Source organism: Lathamus discolor, chromosome 3 (assembly GCF_037157495.1).
Source record: "Lathamus discolor isolate bLatDis1 chromosome 3, bLatDis1.hap1, whole genome shotgun sequence".
Lineage (NCBI taxonomy): Eukaryota > Metazoa > Chordata > Aves > Psittaciformes > Psittacidae > Lathamus > Lathamus discolor.
This window is the reverse complement of record NC_088886.1, coordinates 71,481,113-71,496,401: the sequence shown is the minus strand read 5'-3', so window position 1 is coordinate 71,496,401 and position 15,289 is coordinate 71,481,113. Positions and strand designations below refer to the sequence as shown.

At 36.4% G+C, this 15,289-nt stretch overlaps 1 protein-coding gene across 2 annotated transcripts in view; it reads right to left on the bottom strand.

The window, feature by feature from the left end:
* NCKAP1 (NCK associated protein 1) overlaps nucleotides 1-15,289 on the bottom strand; it is a 61,204-nt gene that overhangs the window by 23,569 nt on the left and 22,346 nt on the right. The window contains exons 3-19 of one of the 2 annotated variants that reach the window (XM_065669727.1): nucleotides 14,667-14,759; nucleotides 14,437-14,493; nucleotides 13,317-13,459; nucleotides 13,138-13,228; nucleotides 11,063-11,200; nucleotides 9,969-10,017; nucleotides 9,323-9,479; nucleotides 8,748-8,804; nucleotides 8,122-8,218; nucleotides 7,790-7,896; nucleotides 6,528-6,660; nucleotides 4,528-4,609; nucleotides 4,027-4,085; nucleotides 3,127-3,272; nucleotides 2,489-2,621; nucleotides 654-773; nucleotides 227-366 (exon numbers count right to left, since the gene is read on the bottom strand). In XM_065669727.1, coding sequence (XP_065525799.1) covers nucleotides 227-366; nucleotides 654-773; nucleotides 2,489-2,621; nucleotides 3,127-3,272; nucleotides 4,027-4,085; nucleotides 4,528-4,609; nucleotides 6,528-6,660; nucleotides 7,790-7,896; nucleotides 8,122-8,218; nucleotides 8,748-8,804; nucleotides 9,323-9,479; nucleotides 9,969-10,017; nucleotides 11,063-11,200; nucleotides 13,138-13,228; nucleotides 13,317-13,459; nucleotides 14,437-14,493; nucleotides 14,667-14,759 — 1,802 coding nt within the window. The remainder of the gene's footprint in view (nucleotides 1-226; nucleotides 367-653; nucleotides 774-2,488; nucleotides 2,622-3,126; nucleotides 3,273-4,026; nucleotides 4,086-4,527; nucleotides 4,610-6,527; nucleotides 6,661-7,789; nucleotides 7,897-8,121; nucleotides 8,219-8,747; nucleotides 8,805-9,322; nucleotides 9,480-9,968; nucleotides 10,018-11,062; nucleotides 11,201-13,137; nucleotides 13,229-13,316; nucleotides 13,460-14,436; nucleotides 14,494-14,666; nucleotides 14,760-15,289) is intronic. The other variant, XM_065669728.1, reaches the window with a different exon arrangement.

Here is a 15,289-nt window from a genome sequence, read left to right as displayed (position 1 = left end):
AACAGCCAAGGATAAATTCAAGAAATACACATTCCTATTGCTATGCATAACAGAATGCAGTCTCTATACAAGTAACAGAAGCATCATATACTCACAAACTACAAAGTTGTTGTATTTACAGACAATTAAAATCATGCAAATACATCAAGCAAGAAGCATTCAATATGCAGAACACACATATTTTGACTTGGTATTCAAGGTGAAAGGAACTGAAGAGGCAGCTTACTTTGTCACAACCAATCTATTTTTCCTCATGCTTTCTACTCCTGGTTTCTCCCTTTCAGGTTCTCCTTTCTTTCCAGTCTGTTTTTTTGACTTTTTGTTCACTGCTTGACTGATGGTTTTGGCACAATGCTTTGGCAGCAACTAGCAAACAAAAAGAAACAGCCCCTCCAAATTAAAATCCAACTTTTCAGCAACCATGAGACAGAAAATAAGCTTATGGTACAGGTGGAGATTTCATCACACAGGTAGCGCATTCTTCCTTGGACTACTAACTACACAATTCTAATACTAAAATTCCTCAAATCACCTATTTTATATACAGAAAAGCTTCTCCAAAATGGGGGGGGAGGAAATAAGCAGGAAGTAGAACCATAAAAATTCAGAAAGTTGAACAGAGAAAAATCTTAAAAGGAGACACAACCACTCACCTGATCACTCAGTGTACACTGTTCTGTGCAAATGTCTGTGATAAGATTTCGAGCTTGCTTAGCCATTTCATCCAAGAACATGTTGCACAAGGAAAGACTACGATCTCCAATATGATGTCGCTGTTAAAGAAGGAAACAAAAGGAAGTCTAATGGTCAGTTTCCCATTAGTCCTAGACTGAAAATAACAGTTCACTAAATCATATAACAATGTTATGAGAAATTATAAGCTTATTAGCCCTCAATCTCAGCTCCAGGATTATTTTTTTTTTCTTTTTAAGTAACCAAAGCATTTTCAAAGTCATGGACATGGCATATTATCATTAAAAATATTCTCATTACTGTATTTTGAAAAACACGTTCTGGAAAAGAAGGCAAGTAAATTTTAAAAAGCAGGTTTTCCTGTTTAATTTTGGACCAAATCTAGTTTAACATATTCCATCCTCACAGTTTCTGATTAATCTCCTCTTCATTAATTTGCATCAGTACTAAATCTAGAAGGACATGAAACTCAAGCTGTAGAAAAAACACAGTGTCCTTCACACCACTGAAAAATAATAAATAAAATATCAATAATGAAGCCCTGCTGCATTCATTTCTGGATTCAGTTCATCATTGGATCTGCACAAGCACAGTCTGGGTCTCACTAAAATCCTTCTTTCACCTCCCATGTTTGCTTTCTAACAGCCACACCACCACACACTGTACACATTACAGCAAAGAACATTTTTCCAAAATGGTAGTAATTACCAAGTTATACAATTCAGATATTGAATTCAAAGTTCTGCTGGCTGTGGCAGAATGTGCTTGCTGCAGCTGAATTCACAGTAGGGGATTCTGGCTACTGATTCCCTACTGCTATTAGAATTGTTCTGAAAGACATTTCTTTTCCTGAAGGGAAGCTTTCCTGGAAACTTTTTAGGGGCTCTCTAGTATAAATAGACCTTGCAGCTGTTTAAAGCAAAGTATACAGAGAAAAAAATGACCTAGTCATATACTGGGATGGAGTTTAACAGAAGAGGATTTAATGTTTTAGTACAAAAAAACACATCATACATATTACAATAGATTTTATTCATCTAATTGAGATGAGCACTGCTAAGAATGAAACCACACTTTCATGAGCACTACACAAAACTGGCCAAGTTAACGCCCAGAGTAATTCCAAAGGCAATGGATATACAGGAAATGTACTAAAGGATCAATTTCATTACAACAGAAATAGAAAGAATTTCCTCAGAATTAAACTACTTCCTTTAACAAAGGCTCCATTTCTTTCAGCAACTCTGCATTTTTTCCTTTGTAGTTCTAACCAAGGAGGGTTTGCATTACCCAGTTCTTACCAAAACAAGTGCTTGCATTATACCATATATCACTTGGGATTATTCTTTTTTGTTATTATTTTTTTAATCTCACTAAAGAAACACTATTTAGAACAAGCCATACAGAACACCCAACTTCCTATTTCCTTTTTCTAACTAGGAGTTCATAAACCACTTGAAAGCAAAACTGCTGCTTATACCTTTCAATAGGCATACAGGACTTATTAGCACCTAAGCCTGAATGACCCCAGAAAAGTCATCTAACCTTTGGACCTTAGCTTAATTTCTCTTTAGAGCAAAGATAATAATGCTTACTCACTTCAGAAAAGGATTTTGAGATCAGTGGATGGAGAACCACATAAGAAAGTATCGACCTATTTTACCTCCCTTTTTACCACTCTCCTCCCTTGAATCTTGTAATACTGAAACAAATAACCTTCTTTCAGTGTTCAGCTCTGGTCCTCTCTACTTTCAAAAGAGATGGAAATAACCAAGACAATATATTTAAAAATTACCTCTTCTGGGCACAGCTCATGGGTACAGCTCATAAAATGAGTACAAAGCAGTGGGAATGCAATTGAGTATCTTGACTGAGATGGAAGCTCCAAACACTGCTGAAACATCTTCTCAAAAGCACGACTATAAAAACTGATCAGAAATAGGTATTTAAATGTAATATATACACACTTTTGCTGCAAATGAAGTATGCTTCACATGCAAACATACTGTTTGTGTCAGATTTGTGGTTATACCAAAAGCCACATCATGCTTTTGAAGTGGTTTGTTATCTGCTTTTGCTTCTTACATATTTTACTTGCATTTCTCTATTACCATCATATTTTTACTCTGATGGTTGCCACACAAGCACTGCAAAAAAACTTGCATGTTTTGCAAAAACATATTAAGGAACAATCTGCAAATGACCACAGATGAATTATGTGACTGCTTGGAGAATCTCTGTGACAGTTCTTCAGAAATAGCTTAATTTGATAAAATTCATTTGATAAAATTAATTCTGATGGAAACTAGAAAGTCTCATTGATTCTCCCACTGGCCTATCTTCCTACCAAGTCTGCTATCTAAAAATTACACTTGCAAGGACAAACCAAACAATAAATAATAAAAAGCTTCTACAGTCAGATTAGTAACATACCAAAATATAGAAAGATCTGAGGTTTCAACCAACATCTCCACCAAAGAATCCACCATTTTTGTGTGGAAGATGATTGTGTTCATCATCTTTCCTAGTTCCCTATGGTCTGCAAGACCAAGTGAAGCTTTAGAAACACTGGTGTAGGCCTAGAAAGACACAAGAAAAATGTTAAGATTGCATCTACAGCTGCCTTTTTTGCAAATTCCTTGCTACTGCCCAATATAAATGTTAAATACTGACTATGCTATGCATAGGACACCTGTGTACTTAAAGACCATGGATAGACTATTTTATCTTTCCACTACAGCTTAAGAGCAAACTGCCTTTCAGTTGAGTCTTTGAACGTCACCTGATATGACACCAATTCACAGATAAACTGTGGAACAAATTTATTGACAAAGCACAAACACGCACTGGTAAGCCCCCACTTTAACTACCAGGTTTTGAGAGGCAAGAGAATGTGTATTTTGAAAATATAAAAATAATGTGTCTACCACACATTACCTTGATACAATTGCTTTACAGTCTACACAGTACACACACACATATCCCCTTCTTTATAAAGTGAAGGTACTGTTACTGCAATGCACAGGAGTGATCTCGCTGAACAGCCTCTACCTTCCCCTGGCTGGGCACAGCCTGTACAGTGTGCATTCATCAACTGCTCATCCTCAACACAGTATTTCTGAACTCTTACAAACACCTTGACTTATAAAAAGCATGCAATGCAGACGGTTACAAAATGTAGCAAATTATCTGCTTAAGTAATTGCCTGATTTTAAATAAATAGGTTCTTAGCCTGTCACCCACTTGTAGTGAGAGTAATCTAGAAGAGCAATAATTTATTAAACATTTTAGTTTTAAGTTAGGAAAGTGTCACACATATTTACAAAGTCTTACCTGCAATCTAAACCAATCTAGTCTCATTCCTCTGAAGTCAAACACCTCTCCATCTTCAACTGCATCACGGAAAAAAATACAGAACATACAACCTTTAGAAAAACAAACTACAAATTTGGATACACTGTATCAGACCTTCTAAGAAACCCCAAAGTACTCAATAATTACTTGGGCGCTGAACCTCATGCTTTTACCTACAAATTTCAGTCCAGCACAGCCATGCTAATAGGAGTCAAAATATTTAGATGATGATGTGTGTGACATGCTTTCTAAATTAAAAGTAGGATTGCTTCCCAATAGCATTCTTCAAAAGCTCTACCTATATAGAACCGCCCTGGGAAAGGGACACAACAAGCAGCAGATACTGTCATGAACGAGAAATATGGGAACAAATTCAGTTTATGCAAGTTATCTCCTTCTACTGGTGGCATGAGACAAAAAGAGATGAAGCTTCCCAGAGGAATCTGCTACTCTGTTACCATTTTCCCAAGTTAAACTTACCTTGTTTCACGCTTAGGGAAGTCATTGTGTTCACAAAAGAGGACATGATAATTGATTCATCCTCTGGGCACACTGAAAGATTCTAAAATAAATGGTGTTGCTATTATTATTTCAAACTTGGTTTATGAAACAATATCAATACCCATACCCTATTTATCAGCTATGCTCTGAAATGTACAAAAATTTACACAATTAAATTAATCCACAGAGTATTTCAAATGGTGCTATTTAACAGCTTTCGCTTTTCAACTCATTGCTTGATGACAGGAAAGCTTGCTTCCAAACCAATATCTGCTCAAAATTGAAACATCTGTCTGCAAACATGCCCATACACTTTTACACTGCTGTCACTTACAAACTGGACACCAAATATTTTCCTGTTACGCAGCCGACACCAAACACTTTTCTGACCTCTGCAGGCACCTGATCTGTCTGCAAAGAAAACTGGCTGTGGCAGGATACAGCACAGCCCACATCAGCATTGCTTCCCACAGAGCCCCCTCTCAACAGTTTTATTACTAACCTTGACTTCAGTGATTGATATCACCTGAAAGATTTTGTCAAAGTTTGCCACTTTTACAAAATGCAACAGTTCACAAAAAAGCAGTTTCAGCAACTAGTAATATCATATTCCTATTATATAATACAGAATTTTCTCATAATTCCAGGTATGACCAATACTTTAAAGACTGAAAAAAAAATCCAAATTGTCACTCAACCATCTGTCTAGTCTTGTATTTGATACATTCTGAATTAATTACAACTAAAATTCAAGTCATCTTTTCCCCATTTCAGTGTGATCCTAAGGATTACCCTATCTAAACACAGAACACTTGTGTCAATTGTAAGCTTTTAAAAGTCATTGACTAAATCCAGAAAGTAATTTTCCCAGAAATCAATGGCAAGTATAAAAAATACTTAATTCTGTCACTCAAACATCTATTAATATGTAAGTATTAAGAGTTATAAGGAAAAAATACCAAAACACTTCTTTTTTGTATTGAAAGTAAACCCAAGGATTCAGCTACATTTAGTAATTTATACAGTGACACAAACTGGTATTTCAGCTGTTTAAATAAACTGTTTAACTGAACAGTAAAGTAATGTAGTTCCACCTTCTAGTAACTGATGGCATGCCTGAAGTGTGAAATTGATTTTTGAACCCAACAAAGAAAGCTTACAGGACACACTTGGCACTTGGCAAGTTTGAGCAGCTCGGTTAGGCAGGAAATTTGGGCTCCATCTGGTGGTCGCTACAGATTAAAACAGTTCAGAAAGCCCATCAGGCTTTCTGATTTTTGTTTGTCAGGCTAAGCAAGAAAGTTTTAATGTTCCTTTACTAGCTGTACCCGTTTCATTGTCTATAAACATACATACATACAAACAATAGTTTGGGTTGGAAGAGACCATAAGATCATCCATTTCCAACACCCTGCCAAAGGGCAGAGACACCTTCCTCTAGACAAGCCCCATCCAACCTGGTCTTGAACACTGCCAGGGATGGGGCAGCCACAGCTTCTCTGGGCACTCTGTGCCAGTGCCTCAGCACCCTCACAGGGAACAACTTCTGCCTGAAATCTCATCTCAATCTCCCCTCTGGCAGGTTAAAGCCATTCCCCCTTGTCCTGTCCCTACAGGCCCTTGTCCAAAGCCCCTCTCCAGGTTTCTTGTAGCCCTTTTAGGCACTGGGAGCTGTCCTAAGGTCTTCCCAGAGACTTCTCTTCTCCAGGCTGAACAAGCCCAGCTCTCTCTGTCTGTCTTCAGAGCAGAGGTGCCTCAGCCCTCTGGACTTGCTCAAGCAGGTCTGTGTCCCTCCCGTGTTATGTTTACAGCAATCAAAGGTACAACTCAAGTCCAGAATTAAACAGGAAGTTAATTTGCCATATTCCCTAGTGTTCATCAAAATCCACAAACCAGAATGTGTTTCATAAAGTCATTCTGGACAAAGAAAAACCTTTAAAGTCTGCATTTGAGAACACAAACCCACAGTCTTGTCATACCTGAACAAGCTCATTCAAGACCACTGCATCAAAGCCAGAGAGATACTGCACATAGTATCTCTGCATCACTGGTCCATATTTTCGCACATGTGCTCTGAGCTCCTCCATGTAGAATATCAGCTCGGCTATGTGTCTAGGCAGGAAGATGAGGAAAAGCTTACAGATATGAAACACCCAAAATATGAAAATCTATTTGTATCAGGGGAATACTTCTCAAGAGGATTTCCTCTTATACCTGGCTTTTAAAACTATTATTAACAGGTAATTGCTGTATGAAGTATCTTTTCACATTGTAAAATGAGTTTTCATAGACACTGTTCTCTGCAAGGTAAAATCCACTCAACAGGAGGTAAGTTAGCAGGATACTATCATGATAATCCTCAAAGGTTTGTATAACCATTTATTACTTTGAATAAGAAGTGCTTTTATAAGACTCAATTTGAAAAAATGCGGGGGTTTTCCTCAAAAAGCAGCTAAATCTGAAAAATACTATTGTAATAGTCACTTTTCAGGGGTTTTTTTGTTTTCTTTTTTTTTAACCATGAGGATGGTTAAATACTTGCACAGGTTGTTTCATAGCAGGTTTGGGACCTCCATCCCTCCCTAGCACCTAAAATCCAGTGAAGAAACCCCAATGTTATTACAATCACAAATAGCCCTGTGATTGTCACTTGTTTAAATTCTTGCCATCAATACAGACATTCGGGCTGATCTTGTATTCAATAACCTTGAGAACTCAAAGACAACCAAACAGGCCTTCTGCCTATCCACATTTGTAATATCTCATCATCCCATTTTTCATTTTTAGCTTGTTTATGATGACACTAATGCTGTATTACATAAATCTTACCTGATTTAAAAGACAGTTTTACTACAAGAGACATTTTACAAATCAACAAATCAAAGTTTTTTGACAGTTTCCTTCCCTCCACCATTGACTTGCTCAAAGCAAAAATCACTGAAAACACAAGATAAAACTTTATTTTTGCGTATTCAGGGGAAAAAACACATTCCACTTTTAGACAATATTTTTATTTCATAATTAAATTTTCTGCAGAGAATGAATTTTCACTGATGTGCTCCATTTTCTAATAGAATACTTTTCTGGTTTGATGGGAAGCTTAACATTTCCAGGTTAGGATTTTTTGAACAGTCCCAACTCTTCTATATAGGCAACCTTCTCTGAGATTCCCTTCTCTCCAAATGCATTTTTTCTGTGAAATTCTCAAAAACTTGAGGTATCACACTAAAGATTAACATACTTATCTATGAAATCATCTGCGCTCTTCTTTGGCATATTATCTGCATGACGAAGAAGCCAAATAATTTCATCCCGAGCAAAGGATAATGCCATAAATACAAAGAGTGCCTGAAAAATAGAAATTGTTCAGAAGTTTATAGATACATGCAACAGTTGGACAGCTTGTGTACACTAAGAGTCAACCAGACTTTAAATCCAAATACTTTAAAACCTAGGTAGATTTCTCAGAGTAAAGTGCATGTTTTCCCCTGCCCCCATACAGACTAAATGGCGTATTATCATTGACATACAGACTGTAGGATTGTGTAAATGCAAAACAAAAACCACAATTACCTTGGGACCCAACAAGCCTGGCTGATCAGATAGGACAGTAGCTAGTTCTTTGAGTGCAGAACGTAAAAACTTGCGTCTCTCTCTATGCATTGAGCCTCTGAATCAAAAGAGCAAACCGAGACATCATCCGCTGTGCTAACAACAGAACATTTGATTTTTTCCAAACACGTAAGCCCAAGCATAGGCAACTCATATCATACCAGCTTCTAAAGTTCACTATTTCAAAGGATGCGGCTCAATTAAAATTAGCATGTCCGTCCCCAAGACTGTACATTCCTGAAGTCTGGTTAACTTTAAAATCCAAGTTCTCTGCCCCTACTCTGTGATGTACATTTGACTCCACTAAACCATTTCTGTTTTAACTGCATTAAGTAATTAGACAGAAAGAAACTAGAGAGAAAACTAAATGTATCCATCCTGATAGTTTGAAAAATAATTTAAAACTTTTTAAGTTAAATCGATAACATTAAAAGCAAATCCAGACTTCAAACATCAGTATATTGTATCATTTGAAAATGGAAAGCTAAGCACTCAAGAAATCATTCTTTATAGCTTCAGACATTCTTTATAGCTTTAAGGAAATCAACAGCAAAATCTGACAGGAAAACTTGCATACAGACACTTACGCATGTGAAACAGCAGCTTCTTTGCATTCCCTGATGTCATTAATACGCTTGTTGTAGCTGCAAGTGAAAAACAATCCAATACCATAGTAAGTACCAGTAGCACAAGTTAGCAAGGGCCAATTGGGATGAACTGCAATGCCACAGCAAGCAAGATACAGCAAAAAGCTCACAGGAGGCTTATTTCCCTGAACAGAGCACACTGGTAAAAGTCTCGGCTTTGTTTCTGAGTTTTCATATATTACAGCAAAACGTAATTTTTCAAGCAAACTGTACATTCATTTCTCCTCACTAGATTAAGATTTGTGGGCAAGAGCATTAATTTAACTTTCGTCATTTCAGACTGATTCTTCAGACTGTCTCATAACTGAGATTAAAAAAAAAAGACAGGATCATTATGACTTCAGACTCCTGAAATTTATACATTGAAGAAACGATCAGGATATTAAGCAAAAACATTTGCGTGCTAACTATCCTTAAGCAGACTTTACATGAAGTCAAAGCAACATTTTCAAAACAGTTCTTCAAGGAATTTTTAACAGAAGTTCTGAAAGGTGAAAAAAAAGAAAAGAACGTACCCTCGTATGTTTACAAACAAGTCTTCTGCAGCTTTGTGAATATGGAATACTTCATCTCTAAACAGAGCCAAACAAGAGCTGCTTTGAAGTGCAAGTTTCCAAAGGTTCAAAGCTGTAGCATCACTATTTAGGATTCCATGGCACAAAATAAATCCAACTTCAGAAGTCACATTGATGTATGTCACAAACCAGATGCACAAAAACAGTAAGAGAACAGAGACTGTTATGTGTTTTCTCTTGAATAGTTCAAACAGCTAATTAATAATCAGTTTAATGGATAACATCATTTTATATATTAAAAAAAAAATACCCCACACTGTTCTAGTGGAGGTATTTTTGTAATGGTTTTGTAACATGGATTATTTCATGCTGATTCTATTTGGCTATTTTCATCAGATTTACCAAAGCATTCACTTCTAGTGAAAGTCTGGACTAAACTGGTGATAAACTCAGTTTCAGCAGCACTTGCTGAATTCTGAACTGTGCTGCAGGTGAAAGTATGGTACATATAAATGAGATTTTATCAAGTTCTCTAGAATCTGAGTAAAACAGCTTTTGTACAGTACAGAAAAGCAGGTTACCTTTTCAATGTTAACTGATTTAAAAAAAAAAAGAAACCCATGAGCTGTTTTAGAATGTTACTCACAAATGATCCATTTTTCCATTGCATCCAGAGAGAGGTATTCACATGGCATCTGTTGGAAAAGCAGTAATTTCTAGCAAACTAATTATGTAAAAGACAATACATTTCACGAGAAGTACTTCTTAGAAAAAAGGGACAAATAAATCCTTAAATGCTAAGTAATCATGAAAGACTGCTGCTGATTACTAACAAGGCTCTGTTTCATCTCTTTAGAACTGAGGGTCTGAACATTAAATGAGCTTCAATACCTTGAAGAAGACAGTGAACTGATCTTGACAAATGTTTAGTTACAACAAACACTGTATTTAAGAGCAAAAGGCTTGTGATGTATACTAATCACAACCTGACAGCTATTAATGCTTGAATTCTTTCACAAAGATCATACAAATATAGAATGATTAGGGGTGGAAAAGACCTTAAAACGATTCATATCACAGCTGAGGCAGCAAATGTAAACAGTCAAAATTTAAAAGAATTAGGTCCATTTTCATCTGTTGGTCCACAGACATCTGAGACAGCACACAGGAACCCTTCCTTCACAACTGCAGAAGTTAACATTGTTGCCCTTCATCTTTTGATCATCAAATACTGGAAACTAAGACATGAACTAAAGCAATAGAAGCTTTAATTAATGCAAGAAAAACTTCTCTGTATTCTCCAAAACAGCCTATTTACTTCTCTGATTAAAACCCACACAGAATCATAGGATCAACTAGGTTGGAAAAGACCTTTAAGATCAGCATGTCCAGCCATTCCCCCAGGACTGCCAAGTCCACTACTAAACCACGTCACTATAAAGAACACTGTCCTTTACTACTGTAGTGTTTCTAACGCATCTATCATTTTATCCATATGGAGCTCTATAAATACCATTACAAGGTAAATCAATATCTGCATAAGATTAATCTTATGTTATTCTCATAACAGAAGAGAATAACCGATGTTATTCTCTTAACAGAAAAGAATAATGGATCTGTGTTTTGGCTTTTTGTGGTTTACAGATAAAGGTAATGAAACAGAAAATTAAAACACCCCCACATTATTTCATAGAAAACTCTGCCTAACTTTATCATACAGCACAAATTAAAAGGCCATACTGTGTCAGACTGTGCAGGATTAAGCATTGTACTGGGGGCACTGATGAGGCTCAGTAGTTGTGCATTTCTCCACTGGTCAGCTGAGAGGTTTCTTCGAGGGTAAACCATCTGGAGTGAAATCAGAGCATCTGAAAGGGACTAAAAATAAGACCAATGTTGAGTTGAGATCCAAAGGACATGGGAAGGCGGGAGGAATCAATTAGGGACAACAAATCTGCGATACACAATTTCAAGTTGTTCATTATTTATTAAGCATCCCAATTACTGTTATTCCCTTCTTTACCACTTCATTTAGTATGTCCTTTCCTCTTTGCTAGCAAATTAGAATTATATGGAGCAGAGACTGTTTACCAGAGCACCTTCATAGCAGATTAAGCTTCTTATCTGAGTTAAGCGTGGTCCTACCCCTTTTCCCTGCCTTCTGCATCAATACTGGTGCATGTTTGAGTCCTCAGGGAGCCAGGTCTAAGTGCTAAGCCAGCAGAAAAGATCACTCAGGGAGGTGAGGGATTCATCTGCCGAAGCTAATTTAAAAGACTAAACAACTGTCATGTCTTCAGCAAACTAGTGAGATGGGTGAAAGGACAACTTCAGTGTGCAGTTCCATGAGAGTGCAACCTAAGAATGTGTTTCTATAGCACAGTGCCTGAAGGTATCCCTGACCCCAGTTTGTACCTCCAGCATAGAATAAGCAGAAAAGCAAATGAAAATGACTGAAGAATGGCTTTACAAAACATTTCAAGGACTGGTCCACTATTAAACAAGAGCATAAACAAATAAAATGCTAAAAAGTAAAGCATTTTTCCTAACAGTGCAAAAGAAAAGATTAATTGCAAATGAGATCCTTAGCTGAATAAGTCTTCAGGCAGGAATCGTGCAGAAGCAAGTAAAAAAAAAAAAAAATCTGATTATTTAGACAAATGAGACATTCAAAACTGTTTCACACTTCAGAGCACTGAGAGAAGTAGCTGGGAATCTCTCTGAACTTCTAGTTACTACCTTGAAAAATTTAAGGAAATTAAGAAAAAAATCTCAAGACTAGAGAAGGAAAAACAACCAGTACCGAGACTTCAAAACGGGAACAAACAAACACAAACCTAAAAATCTTTAGGCAATAACTTAGCATTTAACTTCAATTCGTGCCAAAGATTCCAAATCAAGGTGTTAGGGAATCAGTTTGCAAGCATCTAAAAAATAACACCACTATAAGTAACAGTCAGTCAGTACTGATCAAACAAATATAGTTTCCTCTGACAGACAGAGTAGCAAGCCTGGTGGACAAACAGGAAGTGATAAGCCGGATAAGCCTTGCCGAAGTCAATGAACAGATCAGTCTCTTTTCCAAGATATTCTCATATGAAGATATAGTGTAGATAAATCATCACAGAACTGCAGCACAACCAGCTGCGTATGAGTGAAAGCTTAAAAGCCATTTGTAAAGTAAAGGCTAAAGAAATTGGGTTCATTTAACTTAGTGAAGTCAACCGAGCAGGATACTCAGCTAAGCTTTTGAGTGCAGGAGCTATTATTCAAGAGGCAGTGGTGATATCCAGGATCCCCAGTTCAAGGAAAGCCGAAGCAAAAGCCCTCAGGTTACAAAGCAGAAAAACACATTCATCTAGGATGGTAAGCTTAGCAAAAAACAGTTTCATAGAAACATTTGCAATCTCCTTCATTTCAAGCTACAAGCCAAAACAAAAGATGCATGCAGGTATTCACAGATGATCCAGAACTGATTTTTAATCAATTGTTAATAGCAATTAATTGATAATTAATTAATTGTTTAATTGTTTTAATTGTTAAAATTAATTTTAATAAATTGTTAATTAAAAACAACTTAATAAATTGTTTAATAATTGTTAAAAACCTTACCAATGGGTCTTAACATTCGTGCGTTTCTACAGGTTCTGTTATTTAACAGGGTATCAATCCCCAGCCTCAGACATCCATTATAAATAAAAATTTAAACTTTATACCTAATGGCCTTTGACAAAACGAAGGGTTATTATCTTGCTTATTTATTTTTTTTATCTCTGCTTCTCTCAGTTAAGTGCCTGTGAAAAGTTGTTACATACTTTGCTGTGAGGTACAAATTCCTCCATCATTTTCTTTAAAGGGTTTTCATAATCCACAATCATCTGGCCAAGGCGGGGATATTCTCTGTCACTAAAAGCAACAACAAACAATTCACTCAGGTGTAGCTGTTACTATTATTACTATCACTATACACATTACTTCTGTAACAGATTTTTACCTTGCTCCATGTGTCATTTCATGGGCATAGTTATACAATCCAATGATAGCCTTCCTTTCTTCGATTCGAGACAGCAATATCATCAGAGTTGTGTACGTTATAATCAAATCTAGGTAGTTCTTTGTTAAATCAAAGTTTACAGTCTAGAGATAAAAAACAGTGAATCATAACTCTCAAACTTTTAGAAACAAGGGCAAAACTTGTTCTTTACCTTATCATTTATTTTCAGCATTTTTTAAATACAATGGACTGTCCTGGACAAAATTTTTTTCCTGGTTGCATACAGACCTTCATATAGTCCTCATTTATTCACTCAGATCTCCAGAACTGTTTGCATTCATGAAAGCAAGCATGCACATAAATTCTCCCAGGCTTACGTGTCACAGGTTAGCTGACAGATAGTAAAACTTCTGGATGCAACTGAACAGTCATAAAGTGCCTTGCCTATGAATTATATTTAAATATGACTTGATAACATAAAAAGCTAGCATATATCCCACCAGCATGGTACCATCATCCCATAGGATATATACTTGCTTCTCTTTGTATTATGAACTTAAGCCAGCCAAATTTAGAATAATGCCTAAAAGTAACAAGGTGACATTATATACAATAAGAAAGCTAAACCCGTGAGGAAAAGGTGTTCAAGGTTTGGTGTTTTTTTGGTTTAGTGGTTTGCTTTGGTTTTTTTTAATGTATATAGCTGCTTTTGTATGTGTTTTAGCCAATGCCAGAAGTGACATCTTCACACAGCTTAGGTGGACACCAGTAACATTACTGCCTTGTGAGCCTGACATGGCTTAAGCATACATATGGCAGTAAATCCCCAAAATTAACTTGCAGATGCAACAAAGCAAAAATTACAGAAAGATATGTATGTCTGGTAACAGACAATGCTGTTACCAGTGTCCATAGGCAGCCTGTTTCAAACAGTATCTTCTGATTTCAAGCTGTTATACAAGTTAGAGATGTAATGATTACTGTGATTTTATTTCTCCTGTATTTATAATTAGAGATGTTTACGTTAGCCCAAGAAACATAAGTCCATTCAATTCTCCACACGGGGCTCTGAATCTAAGTGTTTTAAGAGACACTTGAAAGTTTAAACTCAGAAACTTACAATATCAAAGAAGACTTGGCAAGCATCAATAGTGTTCAGCAGCTCACAAACATGGTCCTTGAAAAACAAAGAACCTCAGTTTAGAAAGATTTAAGTAAATCACTCTACTATGCTTAGTGATGGAGACCAGTTTTTTATTTTAAGAACTGAGGTACAAGTTCAGCTATTTCACCAATAAAAAGACAGAAAACTGATGTGACAGAACAACTGCTTTATTTCTAACACCTTACCTTAAATTCCATTACATCAACAAAGGTGAAGTAGTATAATGCCAGGTTCTTCAGAATCTCTGATTTTTCTTTCTGGAGCTGAGCAAGCTGTTGCTAAAAGAGAAACATAAACATGCACACTGTTCTTAAAAGACCTGGAGAAGCCTGCTGAAAAATAATACCTGTGAAGTGCAGAGTAACCACCAGGCTATGCAAAGAAGCCTTAACATGGCTTTCTAAGGCTGAGGTTCTGTGCCTCAAATCCACACAGAGTTCTCATAACAGATTATTAACAGCTGCCAACTATGCTTTGGAGATAAAAGTCAAATTAGTACATGTTAGTACCAAACTCATACTGTTCAGCTCTGCTAGAGATGAAAATGGGTAGTTAGGAAAACAGTGTTACCATATGTAGAATTAGCCAAAGCAGAACAGTACATGAGCACAAATCAGCATGACAAGAAAAAAAAAAAAGAAAAAAGAGAAAAAAAAAGTGACGACATTACTTGAGGTGTGAGAAAAGGTGGCAGGTTACAAACTTGACTACAGAAAAACATTATGCTTTTAAATTCTGAACTTACCAAAAAGAATATCCAGGCAAAGCCACGTTAAGCATGCAAAATAAAATGTAGATACAAACATAA